The 24,564-nt window shown below is 43.4% G+C and overlaps 2 protein-coding genes across 6 annotated transcripts; one reads left to right on the forward strand and one right to left on the reverse strand.

Annotated features, from left to right (window-relative positions):
• Positions 1–667: 667 nt before the first annotated feature.
• Positions 668–9,874, reverse strand: nap1l4a (nucleosome assembly protein 1-like 4a). 2 transcript variants are annotated; one of them, XM_028959056.1, is made up of 15 exons: positions 9,790–9,874; positions 8,826–8,876; positions 8,661–8,721; positions 8,408–8,552; positions 6,831–6,917; positions 6,169–6,300; positions 5,738–5,809; positions 5,512–5,651; positions 5,071–5,216; positions 4,182–4,201; positions 3,698–3,817; positions 2,905–2,940; positions 2,779–2,820; positions 2,508–2,539; positions 668–1,802 (listed from the first exon to the last, which is right to left on the reverse strand). In XM_028959056.1, the coding sequence occupies exons 2-14, from the start codon at positions 8,851–8,853 to the stop codon at positions 2,534–2,536; spliced, it is 1,035 nt and encodes a 344-aa protein (XP_028814889.1). In that variant the 5' UTR covers positions 8,854–8,876; positions 9,790–9,874; the 3' UTR covers positions 668–1,802; positions 2,508–2,533. The 2 variants fall into 2 exon arrangements, with proteins under 2 accessions (XP_028814889.1, XP_028814888.1); XM_028959055.1 differs by lacking the exon at positions 2,508–2,539 and having other exon boundaries at positions 9,790–9,873.
• Positions 9,875–10,567: 693 nt separating this feature from the next.
• cpt1ab (carnitine palmitoyltransferase 1Ab (liver)) lies at positions 10,568–22,813 on the forward strand. 4 transcript variants are annotated; one of them, XM_028957614.1, is made up of 19 exons: positions 10,568–10,682; positions 13,249–13,407; positions 13,570–13,712; positions 14,597–14,768; positions 14,965–15,066; positions 15,346–15,483; positions 15,568–15,645; positions 16,536–16,643; positions 17,168–17,255; positions 18,974–19,169; positions 19,297–19,485; positions 19,588–19,693; positions 20,419–20,535; positions 20,803–20,967; positions 21,287–21,418; positions 21,500–21,652; positions 21,781–21,894; positions 22,119–22,211; positions 22,323–22,813. In XM_028957614.1, exons 2-19 carry the CDS (start codon positions 13,267–13,269, stop codon positions 22,410–22,412), a joined length of 2,325 nt encoding a protein of 774 aa, XP_028813447.1. In that variant the 5' UTR covers positions 10,568–10,682; positions 13,249–13,266; the 3' UTR covers positions 22,413–22,813. The 4 variants fall into 4 exon arrangements, with proteins under 4 accessions (XP_028813447.1, XP_028813450.1, XP_028813448.1 ...); XM_028957617.1 differs by lacking the exon at positions 17,168–17,255 and adding an exon at positions 17,758–17,842; XM_028957615.1 differs by lacking the exon at positions 10,568–10,682 and adding an exon at positions 11,518–11,678.
• Positions 22,814–24,564: the final 1,751 nt, after the last annotated feature.

A 24,564-nucleotide genomic window follows, 5' to 3' on the forward strand; every position in this document is an offset into this window, starting at 1 on the left:
GAGGTGTGAAGCGCACTTGGCACTAAGCCGTCAAGGACCTCACTCCCAGGGAACTCAGTGTTGCCTGGTTAGCTTCTCCATCCCCATCTTAAGGAATTCCAAAACACGTTCATCTCCTAGCAACGTAATAACCAACTATGCATCTGGAACACGGCAGACAGGATCTTTTGTGTCTTATCAGACCCCAAAGATTCCACACATGCAACACTGGAATCCGTGAGCACAACTTCACATAGGTGAAGGATGAGCTTTAAACAAGGTGGTCGTATTCATATTTAAAAAAATAATAAATTAAGTCCAAAATTACTTTCTGCTAAATTCTCTGGGCTGAAGATGTGCACATTAAGGATCAGAAATAATCATTATAATAATAACCAATATATCAGAAAAAAAAAAACTAATGACAGTAAACAAGCTTACTGTTTTTGCAGAGTTTAATAATCACTAATAAGTTTATTATCACTTATCTGTACAAACTGAACTTGTTTCACACACTGGAAGAACCAGCTAAGGCCATTGCTAGTCCACGGTCTCAGACAAAACAAATTTGCCGTGGCTTGAGGTTTTGTATGCTCATTTCTCACAAGAACTACAAAAAAAATAAACTGGAACAAAAAATGTTAGATATGCAGTCACTACTACAATGAGAAATAAAAGGAAACATACATCAAAGTGCATGAGATTTTACTGAGATCCATCACAACATTTACAAACAAGTGGTATTCATTCCTGCCTCTGTAGGAAGCCCTACCAGAAAAGCTTATCAAAAAGATGAATTAAGCACGAGATCTTTTAAAACAACGGTTTTCCCTGGGACTAATCAAAATCTATAATCATCATCTCAACTCCGAAACAAACCTTCTGGTCCAGGAAACCCTCCAGGAGCAGGGCTGAACCCAGCTTTTTCCTTCCAGATTCGCACTGCAATAATACACTACATCACCTACAACCCCAGGATGCCAAGACCATTTCGGGTCAAGAGCAAAGTTTTACATCTCAAGCGATATCATCTGGTCTGTCCTCTTTAAACAGCAATACTGAAACGTCCATCTGAATACGCCAATTAGTCACAGAGTGAGTCTGAATTTTTAATAAAAGGAGTTAAAAAAATATCATAGGCATTGAAAACGTTTGAAAAGTACAATTTGGCATTTGACAGTCTAACTGCAAGTGTGAGCATGTGACTACAAACATGTCACTAAACTAGAAGGGGTCAGGCTTATTTTTCCCCCTGAAGCAAGGCGGCACAGCATAAAACAATGTACCATTCTCTACAGATTTCTTGACATCAGAAAAAAAAGAAAAAAAAAAAAAAGACTAGAAAATAAACATGTATAAATGTTCTGTAACAGAAAGAGGATCCTTTCATCATATCAGCAGTTTTCTTCTGGACAACCACAATGAAACCCTGAGTAACTGTTCACTCGCTAGGCAGAACGGAGGGATTTCAGTTCTGAAGTTTGGACTCCATGGTGTGTGCTTTAAACACACACACACACACACACACACACACACACACACACACACACACACACACACACTAACATTATTCAAAGCACATTATTAGCAATATTAAAAAGCTAAAAATAAAATTAAAAAAAGAGGGGAGAAAAAAAAACCTAAATGAAAACATGCATTTCCAAAATCAGAGTTTCACTTTTTATGTTGTAGTGCCAGTGTGGAGAATAGGCCTTTAGCTCCGGTATGTTCAGGGGGTGGGCGGGTAGGAGCCCAGTCAGCTGACCAACAGTCCAATCTTCACACTACTGCTGTTTGCATTCGGCCGGTTGCGGCTCTTCTTTCTGTGAGGACCGAGGAGTGAGGACGGTGGTTATTGAAATGGGAGATAATGAGGCGGGGGGGAAGAAGAAAGCAGACCTGCGTTACATAATCAGTGGTCCGGTGGAGAGAAAGAGGAGCAGAGCAATGATTATTATCTTTTTGGTCTATCTGCTAAAATAATAGATACCATACAGGCCAGTGATTGCCACCCCACTACAAAAAAAAAGTTCAAGAAAACATTAGAACTACAGAAATGCAACTGACTGGTTTTCAATGTTTTACATCAAACTATGAGACATATCAATGGCACTGAAATTCATTTTGCATACTTAAAAAGGTGCTGCAAGTGTTTAGGCTTATTTGCAAAAGTTGTGTAGCAAATGGGTGATTATTTCAAAGCAACTCTTACATAAACTTTCAATCCCCTTAAATTACACCTACAGTGTGTGTTGTTACGTTACACTTCCATCAACCAGTCACTTACATTTGTCTGCAACATTTCTAATGCTTTATTGCAATAAAAAAATATTTTGATACCAACTTAAGATGAATAAAACTAAAATGCTTTCCAAAACCTCGCTGGATAAAGATTTGATTAAGGTCGTGGGATTAATGAATACAGACTGGGAAAAAAAAAAAAAAAAAAACACACACACACACAAAATGGACAGGAGACAGACGCAGGAAAGAAGATGGACAGGGACGCATTCTCCGTTCTCCCTTACCTAGAAACGCATGGGGTGAGAATGAGTTATGCCTGCAGTGGGGGTCAGGGGTCGGGGAAGGACAACAGATAGAGTAAATAAATGCAAGGCATGGAGAAACATGCACACAGATCGCTCTCCTCAAGTGTGTGAGACTGATGCACATGGTCCAACACACACACTTTACACAACAAATTAAAATTTCACAAAACCTGCAGACACAAGAACCCACAAAAAAGGTTGATTTTGACCACTCAAAGGATGTTCAGAAAGTACAGACACATGCATTCACCTTGCCATCGTAATCGTCATCATCGTCCTCCTCATCTTGTTCCTAAAGAAATAAATACATTCATTAAATGCTCCCTAGATAAATGCCTAAATGTACAAACTGAACCAATATTCCAAGTTTACTGACCTCCTCATCACCCTCTTCAAGTCCTTCTTCATCAAACTACAAAAGGAAATGTAATCAGCTCTGGAATCACAGGGTACATCTACTTTTGTCCTGAGCAATAATTCTAGATGCAATACACTCCTTTTTCTTTAATATATTTTTATTAGTATTTTATACAGCGGCATTTTAAAATTTATATTTCTTTTTAGAGTAGAAAGGTACCTCTACTTTTAAGTACAGATACTTTTGTGTCTTGTGTTTGTGCAGTCGTGATGTTAGCAATTTCCTTTAAGGTAAAGAAAGGTTTTAGAATCTGAAACAGACTTTTAACAACGTTGTGGAAAAAGTCCAGTTAGCTCTAAAACTAATATATACTGTTAAAATAAATTCATGCCAACCCTGAAAAGCTTAACTTAAACAATGTGTTTCTTCCTCCAAGTTTGTGTAAGCCCAAGCAAAATGGACCTTATCAGGTTCCGGCATAGATCATCAGCTGTAATTTACATGGCTTTTAAAAGGAGACACGCAATGTGACGTGGCTAAGTGTGTAAAGCCACCAAAAGATACTATAAACCTGCGCTAACTTTAAATGTTGTAGTTGTAAACATTAAAAATGTTTCTCGTGTGCAATCTTACAGGAACTATGTACTTCGTTATAAATTCACTTTCAATGACTTTCCATGACTTAATATGCTTATTTTTTTATTCCAAAACAATTCAACCTGGAACATTCTCTTTTCAAATGCCATGGCTTTTCCAGGTTTTTTAATGACCGTAAGAACCCTGACATACAGATACAAGAGGAGTGACTTACGCTGTCGTCATCCTCTATGGCCTCTCCTGTGAAGTACAACACTGCTCTCGGCACTATCCGCTCACGGAAGAAATGGCCGATTTCAAAGTCAGCGGCTAAAGTGAAGTCCAGGTCCTCATCCTGTAAACAAACAGGATGTTATGTATGACCACATGCTCAGGGGTGGAGTTTTGGTGACTCATCGTTTTTGGGTAAACTCATCATTATTACTGAGGCTCCTATAGGGTACACCCTAAGTCGCTTTGGATAAAAGCGTCTGCTAAATAAAGTAAAGTAAAGTAAAGTACACCTTAGTTTGCCTTGCTTATACATTCAACTAACATTTGCCAAATCAGACCATAATCAGAACCATAAAATAGCAGGTCATGTTGGGGGCTAAACAACAAAAAATGGGGAAAAAAAAACAATATTACATATCTTCCTTTGTTCGGGCTATATTCTCCAAAATGAATGAGCTGTTTTAGTGAAATGATGCAGCACTCACCCCTGTTCCATCTGCTGGTGCTGCAGACAAAAATATATGTAAAACATTAATTGTGTTGCGCAGTAAATTATATCCACCCATTCATTTATTTGTAATATTTGGGGCTGGTCTGGAATAACCAGTCCTTTGTTAGGGGCATGTATGAATTCGCCTCTTCTCCGAAAATTGGCTGCAAGCATAGATAAAGCATGGATAAAGCTCAATGACATCACTCCAGGGGCTCAGAAATAATTCTATTCTTGGCAGAGGTAGTGAGTTTGAGGTTAGTATCACACCTTCCGGAAGAATGCAGCAAAAAAAAAAAAAAAGCCTGTGTGGCTTCTGCTCATTCACCAGTTCTGGGTTGCATTCTTCATGCTACATAACCAAGGTTTAGCCGAACGTATCCTAACCAATCACGAGACACTTGCTCACATTTCCTGAATGACTGTGTTGATTGAGATCCAGACATGTCTAAATGAAAATACCTTACACTCAGGTGTCACCTCACACTATTTAAAGTGAATGGCATACCTTTGGTGTGCATAAGCTCTCAACTACTACTATGACCGTGGTGGCTCTCTCTTGCAATTATGGGAAAATATGTTTATGACGTTGTTCCACAGCTACTCATGATGAAAGCGTCAATGAGGATGTTTCACAAAGCAATTAAAAATTTAATATTTTATTAGTTGTTAAATCTGGTCTTAATATGCAAATAAATATGGATTAATAGATCATTTAAATTGTTTATAACGATTATAACGATAGGCTTTTATAATATGGTGAAGAGTTTTACAGAAAATGGCCATTAGTCGCCATCTGCTGGTCTGATAAATAAATGCACAGCCACAATGACGTAGCTTCAACTGACAGAAAATACTGTACATGCTCTTTTCGTTCTTCTTACCTTTAGCCGGGTTAAAAAAATTGAAAAAGGAGTCGTTGGGGACCTGCTTGGTGATTGTGCGCACAGTGCCACGGCCCTTGTGCTTCTGCTTCTTTTTTATTGTTTTAACGGTTACATCTTTGCCTTTGTGCCAGTCAATCTGGCAGCTGGCATTGGAAAGAAAAAGAAATGGAAAACAATATTATTATGAGGTCAATATTATTATGTACAATAAACCTACATTTGAAAACTGTGACCTGGTGCAGGACATATCTAAAAAAAAGAACAGGACTAAAACATTCCACATTTGTATTAGCAGTGGGTTATTTAGTATTTCTATATTACTAACGCATTGTTGCACCTTACAGTGCTCTTATAATTCCTTTTTTCCATGTTGTAATATAACCCATTCCACCCATTTGGAGTCGCCAACCAACAATTTTGGTCACCAACTTATCTTACCCCTCACAATCCACAATCTCTGGCCCCTCAAAAGAGAAAGGATCCGCTGCATCAGGCTCAGATTTCATCTTATAAACTTTAGTGAGGACTGTGTTGCTGAAGTAGCTGTTGGGTTCGAAGTGAAACTCTAGAGTGAAACTCTGCAAGTGGCACAGACATACACACATTATGAATACACACAGTCCTATACAAGCACCACGTGCTGGCAACAGACAATAAAACCAACCATGGCCTGTCCCGGCTCTGAAAACTTCACTTTAACGTCCTGCAGGTGCCTCAAGATGGGTTCATCATGCTCCTGTTCAGAAAAGAATTTCAAGTGGAGAATAGCCACGGAACATATTCAATCTAGTACTACATGAATTACATGTAATTCAATGAACAATATATGTAAGACTCACAGTGCTAAAAACAGATGGTTTAAAAAAAAAAAAACCCACATGTTTTAGATTATATGAACGTAATCGCAATGTAATAAATGTAACTGCAATTGCCAAGCACAGACCAATGCTACAAACAGGCTAATTAATATGTATTAAATGTTCCTTTAAAATATTTTAACTAGGAAGGTGTACACTGGCTTAATCATCGAGTCCAAAAAGATAGTAACAGGCCAACCATAATGGGTATACTTGGAAGTACGGTGGGAGACGTCACCTGCAGCATCTCACTCAGCATGTCAACATTTTTAAAAATGGTCAGCCAGAACTCTGGTATGCCTTTAGGGTTTTCTTCTGCTGCCCCGTCCCCCTTCTTTTCTTCCACAGTTGCCTTCTTCTTCAACTCCTCCTTATGTAGACAAGACAGAAGAAAAAAAAACATTCACTATATTGAAACTCCAAGAAATGAACTTTTACAGCATTTAGCAGGAGCAATTATACAATGCAACTTGTTAAGTGTCTTGCTCAGGGACACAATGGTAGTAAGTGGGGTTGGACTCTGAAGATGTGGTCTTCTGGTTCATAGCCAAGTGTCTTACCCACTAAACTCCTAAAATAAAATGCTATATAGGGACACAATACAAAAAACTGGCAACAGAATCCAGCTTAGCTGTTTACTTGTCAAGTGGCATGTATGACCCTTCACCTCATTCCTGGAGATGTTTCACGCTTCTACTGTAAGAGTTGAGCTGCAAAGCTGTTCTAGACTTGTAGAGCAATTTTATACCTGAGATGGCCAAGCGTCATGGAGAGGGCACCTGTCACAACACGCCGAGACCTCTAATAAATGAACGCAGATGCTTAATCACATGAGAAGATGCATTCTTCTCAACTCTTTCTTGCTAGTGTTGACATGGACAGATAGAAGCTAGTACTCACAGCAAGTTCCTCCTCATCTTCTCTATCACTCTGCCACTCGCATTCCTCGTCAGTGGGCTCCACCGCTCCAGACACCACGTCTCTTCTCTGGGCAAAAAAACGAAACAAGTGAGCAAGATGCGATTTTAAAGTGAGTTTAAAGGAAAATTAATATACCAAATCCTGACAAGAGAGATGATCTGTTTAAGTTCTCACATAAAAATAGGACAAACAAGATAACACTTATTATGGAAACACTGCAAAGCTTCAGTAAATGAGGGCTCTAGTGTTTTGGTTTTGAGTGTCCTAAAATGAATAATACCAGCAATAAAAATAACAGTGTTGACAAAATACTTCAGCTCTTACTTTTTCCTTGTGCATTTTCACATGACTTAATTGTCAGATAGAAAGACTGTTAATCAGTCTGTTCACATAGAAAGTCATTACCTGGACACCACGGTCTCACTATTTGACTAGTTTGTTCCCATCAGAGGAGCTCGTTATGATGGGATGACTTTCGCATCGAACTGGCGAATCTACATACAAAGTGGTCGATCCAGAGGGCCACCAGGCCGTCCATGTGTGCCACCTAGTGAGTAATTTACTACAGCGTGCAAACTTTGCATCCAGCACAGCTTACAATCACCAGATATGCCAGGTTCATGCTTCATTAGACCATTTGCAATTTCCAGGGTTCTAGTCTAACTTTTTACACTGACTGCACTGGTGTGCCTAACTTATTTTCTTAAGTGCACCAAATTTTCAATGGAATCGCATTTAACAACGCAGGTTTTATAGGTTCACGTTTCATTGTTGTGCATATTGGCAATATTGACTTGTAAATGTCAAATGTCAAAAATGTTTTAAACCCTAACAATCTGGTTAGAAGATAGAAGAAAGGTTACTGGCTAGAAGAAAGGTTACTGAAAATGTGTTGGTACTTAAATAGCTTCACTGAGCTGAAATATGGAACAAAATAAATGATATCCAAATTAAAAGTGTTTTAAGGGCAAAAGTTTATTATCTCGGCCTGATGATCTGTTTGCTGCAGCCTGTTGCTGAAAGGCAGCGGGGAAAGGGGACACTTGGCCAGTACATTTATTGCCGCGTGTAATGTATTTAATAGACTCAATGCGATTTTTGAACGTTTAATTTCTATCATTTTACTCAGGCTTGTGTGGTAAATGTGTGGTCAGGTGATGTGTTTTGTTTAGGGAGAAAAGGGATGCTGAGGTGTCCAAACGGAAGGCTGCCACGATAATGTTGGGTTCGGGCGTTTACAACGCTGTACTTGTTTGGCTCGGGTCTAAATTTTACTCTGTCTATCTGGTGGGTGTCTCTCTGTCTGACCGCAGCACACGCACTTTCGAACATACAGGAATATGTGGAGCACAGCCAATCAGAGGCGGGCCTCACCCCTTCACGATCTCCGATTGGCTTAAAATACAATATGGGTTTTCAGCGTTACAGAGACTTAAAAGGGCGAACCCTGCGTTTTTTTGGTCGCACCATTGAGAAGTTAGGTCGCACTCTAGAGCCCCGATTTCATACAGCCAAATGTACATCAAGTACAATCAGGAATGTATTATTAATTAAACCTTATTAAGCAGCGGCTGATAGAGTGCGGAGTACTTCCTCTCGAGGTCATGGACTTCCTCATAAAATTTAGCTTCGATGTGGGCACACTGCACCTGCAGTCTCTTCAAGGCGTTGACCCTCCTCTTAACAGCCTTGGGGAGCATGCTGAACACAGAAGAACGCACAGCTTTACCACCTTCGTGGTACAATAGATGAGCTGGCCCTTAAATCCTCACATTACACAGTATGAAATAAAGCCCATGGCTTACTTACCTCTGAACAGGGGGGAAGCCCTCATGCTTGTCTGGCTGCGTTATAAGTTCCCCCGCCTTTTCTGTCGGATGTGGGGAAAGAACATTTCAGTAGTTTAGGAGCAAATGTTACCACATGATGTCAGCCAACCACCCAAGAAGCATATCTGATTTAATATAAAGTCACCTCGGACACCGGTCTTTTTTTCATCCATTATTGCGATTTCGCACGTTTGAACTGTGAAGAGAAATGACAATGCATCATTTTCAAATATTAAGAAACACCACGGAGGAGCACTGTGCCATCATTAAACAGGCTTCAAATGTCAACCTCCATGAATTTTCATTAAGTCTGGCAGCGGGATGATAGCCAGTCACCATGATGGATGACACAAAACAAGGGGGGGGGGGGGGGGGGCATTATTTAGCACCAAAGATTGGAATAGAACTTGTGGACAGTGGCAATCGTAATATTCTATTTCTAGTTATATTTCACAATCGATTCAGTGCCCGTGAAATGGGCCCAGACCGGGAGGAATTTCACGTACGTTAGTCGAGATTACAGTCGCCCAGGATATATTTACACTCGGTTCCGTAAAGGCTCCACGTCGTACGTAGGTTGTGGACGTAAAGTACGTAGTCTACTCAAATCTGTAGCAGGTTCGCGAGGACGGCTGTAATGTCTATTCCTAGAGTTCCCAGAGGCGAAGAAGCCCCCTTTTCTATACGCAGTCCAAAGAGAGCGTTGTGAGGAACGTTAACTCATCCGGACACGCGGAATTCTTTACGGCACATTACGAACCTCGGAGAACCGCGTTTAGAACCACTCGAGGCTGACGGAGGGGAGCCCGGGTACGACGGCACGCCGCTAAAACACGCCAAAAAAACGCACGGAGGTGTAGAGGACTGCGTTTACTGTGACAGAGGGAGACCCCCGAGGGTGGGGTGGCCCTCCGTCGGTTTAAATGCCCGTAGGGGCGACTCCGGGCACATGGAGACGTCGCTTCGTTATGGCAGCACCTCGCGTCAACCTGTCCGCTTCGGCAACGCCCGAAGCGACATTAAACAGGAGCGGGGGGTCGTAATGCACCTTCTCGCTAATCAATAAAAAAAAATAATAATAAAATGTGACAGGGTACCCGCCGACTTACCTCACGCGTTGGCCGCAGCGAGACCGAAAAGCGCTTCGCTCTATCCTCGTTTCCCATTGGCCGGCCGGTCGACCCTACTGCGCATGCGCGCAGCGTTATGCGCATGTCCGGCCGCCATTGGTCTGCGACCAGATGCTCTTGGAAGCGCCCGTAAGTCAGCGGAGTGGAGCGACGCTTGCGCAATGCTGCGGGGCATTGAACAGAGCCGCGTACCTTTTAATTGCAGTGGCAGTATTCACGTGGCAGCAATAACTGCGTCCTTTAGGGCTCCGTCACAACAAAAGCAATAAAGTTACATGCAATTCTGCATAAACAATGATTTAAATAATAATGATAATAATGTTGCCACCCCGATCCTCGCCACGTTGCCCGGTGACACGAGTTCTTTTACTATCATTAATAATAATTATAGGGTGGCAGTAGCCTTGTGGGTAACACGCTCGCCTATGAACCAGAAGAGCCAGGTTCGAACCCCTACCAATGTGTCCCCGAGCAAGACACTTAACCCTGAGTGTCTCAAGGGGGCACTGTCCCTGTAACAAGGGGGTCTGATAAATGCTGTAAATGTAAATGATAATCACGAGGATCCCTATATACGTTCGTGCCCTTTGCGTCATTTAATACCTTCGATTGCTCTGTCTAAAAACGTTTCATGCCACGTCTATTACATTTCAAACTTCTCGCACTTATTTACCGTGGAAGCCTGACGCGAGCACTTCGAGGATCAGAGGCCCCGAAGGTAACCCGACGGGTGGGCGTGGTCGCGTCATCGGGTGGGCGGAGCCTCGGCCCGCCGTCCTCCTCCACTTTCATTCATACGGCGCGTAAAGCGGACCGCTTCAGCAGTGGCCGTCCCCGATCACGGCGCGGAGGAAATTTATGCACGGAGTCAGGTAAGACCCGCGGGGGGTGAGGGGGCGCGTTTCTGCGGGTTTATGTCTGCCGCTCCGCCTTACCCAGTAAAACTAAACTGGGCGGCGACAATAAAACAACAATAATAATAATAATACCGGTAAAAAAGTGGCTCGTTTAAACCCGCCGGCATCTTCGGGTGGGGGGATGTGGAACTTCGTCGACGCCGCGCAGAATAGAGGTCACCAGTCTGTGAAATAATTACGAAGTTGCCCCGTCCGCCTGTCTGTCTGTTTGTGACAGCGCGCGACTCGGTGTTGTCACCCCCGGTCCTCGCCACGCACGAGTTTCTTTCACTATAAACACAGTCCGGCCGTCGGGAGCAAGGAGGGCGCCGGCCGCCGCTTGGCCGCCTGGAGGTGTGAAACGCAATGCGGGGGATGCCGCTGCCGGGAGCTCCTGGCCGCGCGTATTACCGTGCGCGTCGTGTTTTGTCGCCGTGCGTGTGTCAGAAAGTGCGCTGTGAAGGAATTACAGCAAGTTGGGACGCTGCACGCTCGTTGGCGAAGTCTACGAGACGCGCGCGTAACCTTGGTTTTAAAGATGCTAGGCTACGCGGGGACGGGCCCTCCGGGGGTCGGCGAGGTGGAACCGGGACCAGACGCCGGTCAGTTTAACAACAGCGACAAAAAGAAAGAGAAGAAGAAGCAGCAGCAGCAGCAGCAGCCGAGTTCCGCCGCTCAGGCGACACAGCGAGGCCCGCGGCGTCCCGGGGACCGCGGCGCGCAGCGGCGCGACCTTTCCCCCAGTTTCCACTGGCGTCGGCGGCCCACGTGACTCCGGCAGCGCGGGGGGATGGGGCCGGTGCGGGGCGGCATTACGCGGTATTACGCCGCGTTTACTCCGCGTCGTAACCGCGCCGACTAATTTAAACAGCCGCGCTGTTCGCCCGAGGAGCGTTGCCCTCCTCGTTTGGCGTCCACCCGCCACGGCGTCCGGGCTTTTTTCGGCGATCATATGACGTAATGATTACTACGGTAATATTTACTGAGATGCCTGTTATTCTGGCGGACTGCTCTTCCTGGTTACCATGGCCGCGCAGAGTCGCGCTTTAGTGACATTGGCAAGGGCACGCCGCGGTGAGGTCGCCTGGCGAGAGTCAGGTGGTGGTGCTGGTGGTATTTACGGCTCAGAAACATCTAGAACGGTTCGATTGTTGTTGCCGCAGTTGTCAAACCAGTTTGCAAACGTGCAAATCGTTCGTTTCGCTCGTGGATTAGAATAAATTTTAAATATTAGCTGCACTTTTGGGAAAGCGACCTTGGAAATTAATGTGCATGTGTGGTGGCGGTTGCAGTCACTGTGTGCCAAAAGATTGTACTATCACCGCTCCTTTTCTTCGGATTGGAGATTATCTGACTCGCTCTCCACCTGGAATCATTGTGCATCTCTTTGATCTCATTGATTGATTGGAATATTATGCATTAACAGAAGCTTCGAGATACCTGCACTGATAGGGCGAGGATCGGCAGAGCTTCTGTTGGGATATTTAGGGAAAGAATGGATTGGTGGAAGGTTTTACATCATAATGACAGACAAGCAAGGCCAGAACATGGTCGATGATTCTTGTCTTGTCAGCGTTTGTGCAGATGGGGGTCAACTTCGTAAGGGTTCAGGTCGTTGGATCACATGGCCAGATGGGGGTCATTTAAGAAGAGCCTGCCACAGGTGGCCAACAATAACCAGATTAAATAATTAATACTGTTATTTTCTAAAATAGCTGTTCTCAGATGAGGTATTGTCCCCTGACATCATTTTTTTTTTTAAATTTATCGGTCTTAGTTGTCCCCTAATGCTGTATTTGAAGTCCCTCTTCCGAAATTCAGCCTTGGTGCGGATTTACAGCCACTTTGATCCAGTCCCACAATGAGATTTCCCCTGGATGCGCTGTATCTGTGTCTTTAGCTTTAAATGCAAATGAGGCTCATTTTAACACCCAATGACCATGCAACTGCAATGATTCACACATTTGGAAGGCAGTCGGTGGAGTTACGTTTTTAGGGGAGGGAAATTCTCTGGGCGGACAAAACATGAGTAATGGGAGGTAACCTTTCCCCTTGTGATGACATAAGGGGACACATTTCAGAATGGCTAAGGCATGCTTTATACCTATCGCCATTTCTAGCCACTGCAGGACCATAAGCAGGCCGGGGGGAACTCGTATTAATGTTAAATAATCCCACAAAGGGAAATATGTGAAAATCATCTCGGGACCTTTATTAAGCATTTGCTTAAAATGGCATTTTACATTCAGTATAAATATTTATTAAGTAATATAGTGTGCAGCGTTTGCATGCTCTCCTTATGTTGGTGTGGGTTTCCACCGTCCAAGGTCATGCACACAAGGGGAAATGGAAATGTTCTCCTCAGGTGTGTGGGAATTAAGTCATTTATTAAATATAATTTTCAGATAATACCATATTGATTGAGTGCAGTTTCCCATATTGCTTGAGTGCAGGGTGTGTGTAAAATTTACACTACATGATAATACTGTTCATGTTGCTAAAATACATTTTTTTCAGAGGGTGTAAAATTTGTCTTCCTCAGTAACCACAAGTAACCAGGATGGCAGAAGCGCATCAGGCGGTGGCCTTTCAGTTCACCGTCACCCCCGATGGCATTGACCTCCAGCTCTGCCACGAAGCCCTGCGGCAGATCTATCTTTCAGGCCTGCACTCATGGAAGAAGCGGTTCGTCAGGTTCAAGGTAGTGTTATCTCCCCTGATATCCTTTTATTGCATTAGATCACACACGCCGGTCGTAATGCATATGTGCTTTGGGGTTCACAGTGTACTTATTTTTTTTTTTTTACATTGCCTGAACTTGTATTTCAGAAATAATCCCTTTTTAATGTGTGCTCTTCACCAGAATGGGGTCATGACCGGAGTGTATCCAGGAAGTCCATCGGGGCTCCTTGTTGTTGTCGTGAGTTACATGTCCTCCACCAAATATGCCCAGATCGATCCAGGACTTGGTCTTTTTGCCAAACTGGGCAAGCACTTGCCAGTCAGGTAATCATGACTTTATTGTTTCCTCAGGCCGACTATTCTGTCATTTTAACCAGTTTCAGTGGGGCACAAACGAAAGTTGCTGCTCGTGGCCCATTTCTGTCACTGACAGTCGTGCTATTATATAGTTGGTTTAATCAGGACTCATTGCATAGTACGGATCACCATTTACAATACCGTGTCATCTCTGTTTGCGCGCTGTTGTGCAATATTTAACCGCCGGCCTGTGCATTTGGTTTTCTGCGCTCATCAGAGTAGGAATCTGTAGATTTAAGAGTTAAAGGTTAAAGTGCATCCAGCCCTGAAGGTCTTTAGCACAAGGGCTGAAATGACCAAGTAATGGTCATTCTATTGAGGGTATCTTCAAAGAAGGACATAGCTAGAGCGGCCCAGCCCTGCTTAAGGCCCCATTGGAATTCCGCCCAGAGGTTATCTGACTAAAGGTACTCCACTGGTGTTGTAGAAAACGCTACAGGCCTGTGCTTTTTGGCAAGTAAACGTGGCCGGCTCATACGTCACAGCAGAAGACGTCGAGGAAGGTGCTTTCCAGAGGAAGTTGTGCCAGCTCCGTAGTTTATAACCACCCCCCCCAATAATAGTAAAACATCAAGAGCCAGAGTATCTAATGACTGTAGTTATCGTACACTGGAACAGGGAATTAGGCGGATGGTAGATAAAGCTCTTGAGAACTTCCTAGCAGTGTTTTTTGAGTGCCTGCCTTTACTTTATTACCCACACTGGTACAAAGTACAAGGTGTGACGCCATATCTTTATGCAAGCCTTTTAAAAAAAGTTTAAAAACCCTTGCCTTCAAGTTGGCATAATTTGCGTTACGGTTAGGGTCGTGCAGCAAAAATGTGCTGACGTGTCTGCTTCTCCTCCGCCAGTACGTACATGTCAGAGGAAACCCAGCGGGTGGTGGGAGGTGTGCTGGTCAGCACAGGACTATGGGTCTCTGTCATCTTCGTCATGAGGTCCGTCCTGAAAAGCCTGCTGTCCTGGCATGGGTGGATGCACGCCCGGCACGGCTCCGTGTCCATGTCCACCCGCATCTGGATGGTGAGTTTGGTGCCCGGCGCCGTTCTTGGATGCCGTTCCCGGGCGAGTGGAAACGCTTGGGACAATGTGCCGCTCGCGCTGCGCTTTTTAGAATGGCGCGTGTAGCATTTCGTCCATGTGTTTACACCGTGTAGTGGCATGGGACATGTTGCGTTGCCGCGTCTTGTGACACCCCCTCCCAACCTTTCGTTAACAGTTGCTGGTGAAGCTGTTCTCTGGGAGAAAGCCAATGCTGTACAGCTTCCAGAGCTCTCTGCCACGGCTGCCTGTCCCTCCTGTCAAGGACACAATGAAACGGGTGAGGCTCCTTGTGATTACATGTCTCCTGTGACCCCCACCCCCAAATGATCACAACATACCATTGTGAGCTCACAATGGACACATAGTAAGAAGCTGAGCTAGCATACACCTTTTCTTGTTGTCAAAGCTGCAAAACTGCACTGTCCCAAGATTCTTGGTTTTCAAAACTTCACCTGAAACAAAAGAGTAGAGGAAGACCCACCTCGGGCTGATTACAGAGTCTGTAGTAATTACCCAGGTAATTACTAGGTAAACTCACTCTATTTCTGTTCAACAGTACCTTGAATCGGTCAGGCCACTCATGGATGACGATAAGTACAAAAGAATGGAGGCCCTGGCAAAGGACTTTGAGAAGAACTTGGGCCCCAGGCTCCAGTGGTACCTCAAGCTGAAGTCCTGGTGGGCTTCCAACTATGTGAGTCTTTAGGTCCTTTGCTTGTTTTTAATCTCTGACGTCTTAATTTGACTGTATTTACTGTAAAGTCTGTTTTGCCTGTAGGTGAGCGACTGGTGGGAGGAGTATATCTACCTCAGGGGCCGTGGACCCATCATGGTTAACAGCAACTATTATGCAATGGTATGAATTACCCGTTGTGTAGAAACTATAAACTTTGAAATATACAAAAAATGAAAAGTTGTAATGTTTTTCAGTTTGCATACATACCTTATGATTGGAACTAGAGGGACATTTATCTACTTTTCAGAGGGACATAAGTAAATTCCAAGGTTGAAATTCAAGTTTTAAAACCGATCAAGGGCAGCTCAAAACATCTAAACCTTGGATCTCACTCCTTTTACTATGCCCTCTTAATTGAGCAATATGTTGTTTACAACACCAGGTTCATTTTTGAGCTGGACATGGAGCAAAATCTAATTCATCACTGTGCCAGAGGACCTTGTTATTACTACACTACCTGTTATCTGGGGGTAGCAGAGCCTCTGAGGTGGACGTTTGTGCAATCATATTGTTAACATACTTTCTAATCACTGGGTTACTGATACATAGTCACACCCAAGGCATATAAAAACAAAGAACCTAATGTGCTCTATGCTTTATTCCTCTTTGTCAGTGAAACAGTTGTGTATTGTTTTGTTAAAATGTACTATTACTCGATACAATTATCAAATAGTCAGTGCCATAAAGATACAATTAATAGCATATATTAGAACAATTACAGAATGATTAGTTTTAATTGTATTAGCTGCATATCCACAATCTTGTTCCTTTAGCCTTTAAAAAGTGGGAATTTCTAACCAGTCTAACCAGCTGATCAAGGGCTCCGTGGCTGTGGTGACAAAGTCTAATGAAGGGGACAGTGTTTTTCTTCACAATTAGTGCAAATGCTTGCCAATTGGTAACTCGTGTATATAAATAAGACAGATTTTATTTTTTTTCGTCTACTTATATCAGGTCTTTCAATGTAAACCTAAGCTGCCTGTCAGGAATGCCCTTGTTTCCTCCTCCAGGACTTCCTCTACGTCTTCCCGACTCACCGCCAGGCGGCTCGGGCCGGCAACGGTATCCACTCCATCATGCTGTACAGGAGGAGGCTGGACCGAGCCCAGATCAAACCGGTGAGTGCACTTCCTGTCCGCTCCCCTGCCCGTGAAAAACACCAGCAGCCTTATCGCACCGAAATCTGCTGGTTTATAGACTAGTTACTAAGGAGGTCGTACCCTCTTTACCGTCATGCTGCTTTGACCTCTGGACTCATGAAGAATTTCCCTTTGCTTTGAACATTAGTCTTCCTCATGGCCTTTGTGACTTAATAATTCACTTCCCTTGAACTAACACATCAGTTAACAGTGTTTTTTTTTTTTTTTTTTAAATGTGTAATTTTCTGCTGATATTTTCTGTTCTCTGTGTCTTTTTAAAAATATAGTTCTTTCTTTACATCCATTGCCATGACAGTAGAGAAATTTACACGAAAAAGGCTGTCATTATGTGCCTTTGTCTTTTCTTTGCTCTGTTCCCTCCTCCCTTTCCTTCGCCGTCTCATTCTGTCACCTCTGTGCATGATAATCAAATGGTCACATGAACGTTGTTCTGTTTTGTCCCTGTGCCTCGGATGCCGCGCGGCCGCTTGCACGCGCCGCAGATTTTCTTGCTGGAGGACCGAGTGCCACTGTGCTCGGCTCAGTGGGAGCGGATGTTTAACACGTCCCGCGTCCCGGGCGAGGAGTCAGGTAAGAGGAGGACCAGGCAACATTTTGAGTTCTCCCTCCTTGGCCAGCAAAGTCCACGCCGACACTGGCCTCAGGGCACCAGCACAACGGCCCCGTTCCCCTATCAGGAAAAAAAAAAAACCCAGAAAGACGGTGTTTTAAAATGAAAAATGGAAAAAAAAAAAAAAAGTCCCCCTGTCTTCACTTCATGATGTTGTGCTGTTGGCACGAGGCCGGTGCGGATGCTGGATGTTTGTCATCGCGCCTCCCGTCCCGTCTGACAGATCGCCGGCTGCTCCGTCTGTCTCTCCATTTTATTTTATATTTTTCCTTTAACCATCTTTTTCTTCCCTGGAATCTCCGAGAAGCAGCCATTCCCACTCCCTTATTCTTTCTCCTCTTCCCCCATCCTCAGCGCCATGCGTGTAAAGGGGTTCCCCGAGGCCCCGCGGGGCCGTGGCTTCATTCTGCACCGCCCATTTGTTTGTTTATTTTACGTTTGACTCTCCTTCTTGATTTACAGCTCATGCTTCTAAACACTATTCCCATGTGCTCGTCCCAGTATGAGCGTATGTTCAACACCAGTCGCACCCCGGGTGTTGACACAGGTAGAGTGTTAGTCCAGCCTCCTTCTCCGCCGCTGCAGCCGCATTTTAGTTTAAATGCCACCGTTGCAGTACTGCATGCCAGTTCACATGCTGTTAATTCAGTGGTTCTGTGAAGTTTTTCTTGTATGAGTGGCATGATTTTAATTTAGCATAATATTAATTCTGAATCAAAAGCTATCAGTGACATGAAAATATGAGAGTGAATGGCACAAATCCAGCCATATGTTTATAGGGTGAGAATGTTGCTTGGGCCTGGAAGTTTTATTTCAAATGTTATGGTTTAGTCTGCAGTTTATCTGCAGTGACAGAAGTTAAATTTTAAAGATTGAGGAAAGAAAAACCACTTGGGGATGAAAGTCCACGAGTGTCAGAGCGTCACTGTCACACATAGTGACGCTCTGAAAGTTCCAGGCCTACATGCCATTTCTACCCCTCCGTGACTTTATGCTGACATTGCTGGAAAAAGTGAACTAACCAACATGCTACTGCATGAGATTAATTGCCATCCACTATCTGCATTGATGGGTTTGGTCTAATCTAAGTGGGCATTACATGCAGGGTAGAGTAGTTGTGATAGGTGTAACAATAAAGACCAATTTTTATTACTAGGGCTGATCTTTCAGATTAAAACCTTAAAAGATGCATGTCGCAAAGAATACGTTCCAGTATTTACATAATCTAGCTGCCACCAGAGAGCACTAATATTAATTCAAACAAGGAAAAAAAAAAAAAGACCAAAATAATTGTCTTTCTGTGGTGCTCTTCAAACAACTGCTTGAGCTTCCCTGAATCTCCCTTTAATTGTACTTCTTTTCTACGTGTCACGCCTTTAAAATCACCATACCCTAGATGCCCTGTCTAGATGGGCTAGGTAGACTTATATCTTAGTTAATGACTGTTTTATTACCACAGTTATGACACCAATTCTTCATCTTGCATTAAAAGTATGTCCATCTTAAGAGCAAATTCACATCACAATGCTGCCTTTATTAACCCCTACGAACGTGTAATTGAGCAAACTTCAGTTGCCTTGTGCTGCATGCCTCTAGCACGTAACCCTGATCAGTCACAGAGCATTGTTTTGGCTGAGGGAAACGCACGTCTGGAAAAGCTCTTCCTCTCCTCTCTTAGACACCCTGCAGCACGTGAACGAGAGCAAGCACATCGCCGTGTACCACAAGGGCCGCTTCTACAAGGTCTACATGTTTTACGACGGCCGCCTGCTCCTGCCCAGAGAGATTGAGCAGCAGATGGAGAGGATCCTCGCTGACACCTCCGAGCCGCAGCCGGGAGAGCAGTACCTGGCCGCCCTGACTGCAGGAGACAGGTGGGATGCGGGAGCGGTTGAAATTTTTACATATATTTTAATAGTTTTTTTTTTTTTTTAGGGATAAAACTCTTGGGTTTTAATACAGTTTTGCTTCCCTTCATGTTTCCTGGCTCTAAATCTGCAGAATCCCCTGGGCCAAAGCACGAGCAGAGTACTTCAGCAAAGGCAAGAACAAACAGTCGCTGGACGCTGTGGAGAAGGCAGCTTTCTTTGTGACACTAGATGACACCGATCAGCACTATGACCCTGATGACCCTGTACATTCTTTGGATAGCTATGCCAAGTCCCTGCTCCATGGAAAATGCCATGACCGGTCAGTCTCCATCGCTCTGCCACTCATTTCTGAGGAACACCAGTCAAAGAAGGACAATTCACCGACCTGTCATGTTTGCTTGTCTTTTTCGTTTTATTACAGATGGTTTGATAAGTCTTTCAACTTCATTGTGTTCAAGAATGGGACCATGGGTCTGAACGCAGAACACTCCTGGGCTGATGCCCCCATTGTCGGTCACCTCTGGGAGGTAATGGGGCTCATGTGATATTCTCCCTATTGTTTGTCAAATTTCAAGGTTTAAAATTTGCAAATAAGATTTAGTCTTGCAATGTCAAACAACATGGTTTGCAGAATGGAGACATTTTGAAAATGCAACAGTTACATTTATTCAGCGCATTAATTACATGAGCTGCACACAGTGGTGGCCTTGCGGTTCCGTAATTATAAGGTTGCCGTTTCAAATCCCGATCCGCCAAGGTGCCACTGAGTAAAGCACCGTCCCCACACACTGCTCCCAGGGCATCTGTCATGGCTGCCCACTGCTCACCAAGTGTGATGGTTAAAAGCAGAGGACACATTTCGTTATGTGCTGTGTATCATATTGACCATCACTTCAATGATGTCTGTGTTTGTGTGGCCATGTTACACTGCCACCTACTGGCCTTGCATGCCCATTTCTGGTTCTCACTCCACTTTCATGGTCACTGCTGCTTTAATTTATTTTTATAATGGATAAAATGTTCATTGTTATGCAGCTTCATGCAGTGCTTCCTATCAGGCCTGAGCCTACTGTCTTTGTGTAGTTGATTTTAGTGGCCATTATTTTATATTTATTTAGCTGATTATCTTAAACATTCATTCAGTAATATGTAATATGTTCACTAATATGATTCACAGTTGCAGCTAATATAGAATTGCCAACAATTAAAAAAATCTTGACCAAGTGCTGACCAGTGAATTTTTGTCTTGCAGTACGTGCTGTCCCAGGACCCTGTGAATTTAGGCTACAATGAGGATGGGCACTGCAAAGGCAAACCCCACCCCAACCTTCCTGGGCCTCAGAGACTTCAGTGGGAAGTCTCCGAGGATGTAAGGAGTTGTGTGATTCTCAACATCTGCCTCCCAGTATAAAACATAATTATAGGTATCCCAGTAAACTGGGAAATTGCGATTAATACTGGACTAAAAGAATAGTTTCTTTCATCAGTCATTCACAGATAACTGATTTGGTGTATAGTTGGTGTAGTTGCGTGATATATGATGAAGTCAGAACTGTACCTTTCCACCCACATTATTTGTATCCTATTGGAGGGCTTGGTGGACATTCAGTTCAATCGGTTATTGTTCTCTTTTCAGTGTCAAACCGTCATCAGCAGCTCCCTGAAGGTGGCCCAGGCCCTGGCAGATGACGTTGACTGCCACATCATCCCTTTCAACAAATTCGGCAAGGGCCTGATTAAAAGATGCCGGACAAGCCCCGATGCTTTCATTCAGATTGCTCTGCAGCTGGCCCATTTCAGGGTGAGAGACCTACCTGCAGCAATGTCAGCATCCCTGTACCCACAAAGCTCCTTATGGACATACCATATGGACACGACTTTCAACGTTGTTCACCCTAGTTTCCTGCTTCTTGGAAAAAGGTTTTCCTTGTATCAGTGATTCAATAAATCACACAAACTTTGGGGGTTAAATTTGAAATATATTTCTTATATTTTATGGCTCAATTTGCTGGGAATAACTTCTAAATTCTTTTAAAAAATGGCTTAAATCACCCACATATGTGATGTAGTAAGTGTGCAATTGTAAATTGCTATATAAAACCAACATGCTGCTCTGATAGGATAAAGGGAAGTTTTGCTTGACGTACGAAGCATCGATGACGCGTCTGTTCAGAGAGGGTCGCACAGAGACTGTTCGCTCGTGCACCAACGAGACTTGCGCCTTTGTACGTTCCATGATGAGAGACGAGACGGTAAGTGCAACTGAGCTTCTCTTTTTACCCTTCTTCCCACGTCATCATCTCAACATCTTTTTTTTTTTTAATTATTTTAAGAGAGAAGAACGATTGAGGCTGCTGAAGGATGCTGCCGAAAAGCACCAGAATTTGTACCGGTTGGCCATGACTGGATGTGGCATTGACCGCCATCTCTTCTGCCTCTATCTTGTGTCCAAGTACTTGGGAGAGGATTCAGAGTTCCTGAAGGAGGTTTGTGTTCGTTTTAAAAAGATGCTATTACAGGACCAACTAAAAGCCTGATTGGAATCGATTCTGGATAAAGATGAGGATTCAGAAATCAGATAGGTGTTGCATTCTGTTCTGTGTTATGTTTCTAGGTGCTCTTTGAGCCCTGGAGGCTTTCCACCAGCCAGACCCCACTCCAGCAGGTCGATCTGTTTAACCTGAAGGAGCATCCAGAGTTAGTCACCAGTGGAGGAGGATTTGGCCCGGTATGTCTCTTTGGTCTTTTGATTTGAGTCCCTTGACTCAGTATTCCAATAAAAAAATGTCCCATTTATGCCAAAATTATGGATTTTCACACGTCATCTCTCTATGGAACATTCTCTGTTTTTTAATGGATTGAAATCAACATAAAATAAAATATACATTTTAATATATGCCAAAGGAAATTGCTATTTTGCTACAATAGTAACATATTGTTTTCCTTCATAAGGTCGCTGATGATGGATATGGAGTTTCATACATCATCCTCGGTGAAGATCTCATCAACTTCCACATTTCCAGCAAGAGATCCAGCCCAGAGACTGTAAGTAAACTGTTATTACTGGCCAGGCAAAAAATAATTGTGTGTATACAGCCCAACTCCTATTGGTAGACACGATGACTCCAATTTTGCTCCAATCCCCCGGTTTCTCAGGACTCCCATCGCTTTGGAAGCAACATCAAACAAGCCATGACTGACATGCTGGACCTCTTTCAACTGAACGACAAAAAAGCAAAAAAGTGATCTCACTTCTCAAAAAAGGAATGGTATTTTATCAGAACAGTCTAAATGAGGTCTATGTACATTTTATTAAATTAATATCTCAAGAGAAGCCGTGTAGGAACAGAAGGCATTTGGATGGACAGACGTAGGTTTGACTGTATGTGATGTTTTGTTTTATAGGTGTTAAATTTGAGCGTGTATGTAAGGGGTGGGCGTGCGGGAGGTGTAATACAGATGTTGAACTGGTACCTCTGCAGGGAAACATGTGCTGGTGCCATATTGGGGAGCTCAGACTGCGTTAGCCCCGATTCCACGAACGTTGAGCTAATGCCATTCAGTGACGCGCATGCGGACATCTGTTCATCTCACTCAGGTTTTAACCTCACTGTCAGTGGTTCTGAGACTTTTTTTTTTTTTTTTTTTTTTCCCAGGTTGCATGTTGGGGAAGGGGGTGGGGGTGTTGGGCATGTACCATACTCCATGTAGCTCTGTTAACCAAGCTGTTAACCAAGAACCCTTTCTTGGAAATAGAAATGAAGCTCTTGTCTTGCACAGTTCCACTGCAGCAGTAAGCCTATCACTTTTTCGATCAGCAGCTCTCTTGTCACACACACACACACACACACACACACACACAGGGTTTGTGTTTTAAAATGACATTTTAAACTACTGCGTTAGTAGGGTGCCAGTTGTCGCTTAGAAGTGTGGGTGCGTTAACTAATGATGTCATGTAAATTGCACGATGTACTAAAGTAGTGCTCTTAATGGACATCAAATGAAGGCACCGTGTTTTAAAGGAACACAATCTCTTTAAGTGTCGTGTGAAACAAATATCTGTACATGAGGCGTCTCATGGACAGGTCTGTGTGCTATTTATTTATCTACTTTAAATCAATGTTTCCACATCAGGATGCATCGTATCTTGAAACATTTCTGCAAAGAATGTCTCCCACTGCTATTGTGCATTAAACTGGTAACCTTGAACGTGGAGAAAAATAAAGTTTGACGACTGTTTAAAAAGGCTGTATTTGACCTTTCACTGAAAGGCGTATCAGATATGAGTCTGTTGTATTTTGTTGTAGAGTTCCTGTCGCAAACTCTGCATGGGTTTGACTACAGGGGTGCAGGTGTACAAATTCAGCAAACTTGGTGTGTAAAGAGCAGCCGAAGAACCAAAACATTTGAACATTATTACATTAAAGTGAACACACAAGAGGACAAAGATCATATTCTGTTGTGTGATTTTTTTTTTTTTTTGTTTGCTTCTTCCATCTTACTGTGTTTGTATAGCCAAAATCTTTTAATAAGAAACATATTTGCGTCCAGGGAAGTCCCAGATTATGATATTAAATATGAGCTGAGACACATTCATCTCTTACTTTAGGCTACATATCGTATTTTAAATTTGGTATTTTCTAACAACGCGGCAGTCTTTAATGTCCCTTGATTCAGCTGGTTCATTTGTGATTTGTCTTTTTTTTACGTTTCACATAAGTTATGGCAGAAAAGAACCTTTGGAGTGAACGGCAATTTTAAAACGAGTACATGACATCATTTGACAGCGAGCACAATTTACTTCACGCTCTTCAGATCTAACATAACATTTTGCTATGTTACAGCTATATTCCAAAATGGATTCAACTAATTTTTTTCTCTGAATTCTATACACAACACCCCATAATGACAACATGAAAAAGTTTACTTGCGATTTGGGCAAATTTATTGCAAATGAAAAACTGAGAGAGCGCATGTACGTAAGTATTCACTGCTCAAAATCGAGCTCAGATGCCTCCTGTTTCCTCTGTTCATCCTTGAGATGTTTCTGCAGCTTAATTGGAGTTCACTTGTGGAAAAAATGATTCATGTCCGCCTGACTGGATATGGTTTGGAATGGCACACAAGGTGCCGTAGTGAACAGTTCACGTCAGAGCAGGAAGTCAAAGGAATTGTCTCGAGGCACAAATCCGGGGAAGGTTACAGAAAACGTTTTGCTCCTTTGAAGGTCCCAATGAGCACAGTGGCCTCCATCATCCGTAAGTGGAAGAAGTTCAAAACCACCAGGACTCTTATTAAAGCTGGTTGGCCACCCAAACTGAGTGAGGGAGGTTACCAAGAACCCAGTAGTGATGTGGACAGAGAAGAACCTTCTAGAAGGACAACCATTCACGGTTCA

This window comes from Denticeps clupeoides, chromosome 17, assembly GCF_900700375.1.
Source record: "Denticeps clupeoides chromosome 17, fDenClu1.1, whole genome shotgun sequence".
Taxonomy (NCBI): domain Eukaryota; kingdom Metazoa; phylum Chordata; class Actinopteri; order Clupeiformes; family Denticipitidae; genus Denticeps; species Denticeps clupeoides.

Coding starts and splice junctions, on each gene's coding strand:
- nap1l4a (XM_028959055.1), bottom strand. CDS start 8,853: ATGGATGAAAAAAAGACCGGTGTCCGAG. Junction 6,301..6,830: donor AAGATGAGGAGGAACTTGCT/GTGAGTACTAGC, acceptor TGTCTACATAAG/GAGGAGTTGAAGAAGAAGGC. Junction 5,217..5,511: donor GAGATTGTGGATTGTGAGGG/GTAAGATAAGTT, acceptor TTCCAATGCCAG/CTGCCAGATTGACTGGCACA.
- cpt1ab (XM_028957614.1), top strand. CDS start 13,267: ATGGCAGAAGCGCATCAGGCGGTGGCCTTTCAGTTCACCGTCACCCCC. Junction 15,484..15,567: donor CCTGGTGGGCTTCCAACTAT/GTGAGTCTTTAG, acceptor TTTTGCCTGTAG/GTGAGCGACTGGTGGGAGGA. Junction 16,644..17,167: donor ACCGAGCCCAGATCAAACCG/GTGAGTGCACTT, acceptor CACGCGCCGCAG/ATTTTCTTGCTGGAGGACCG.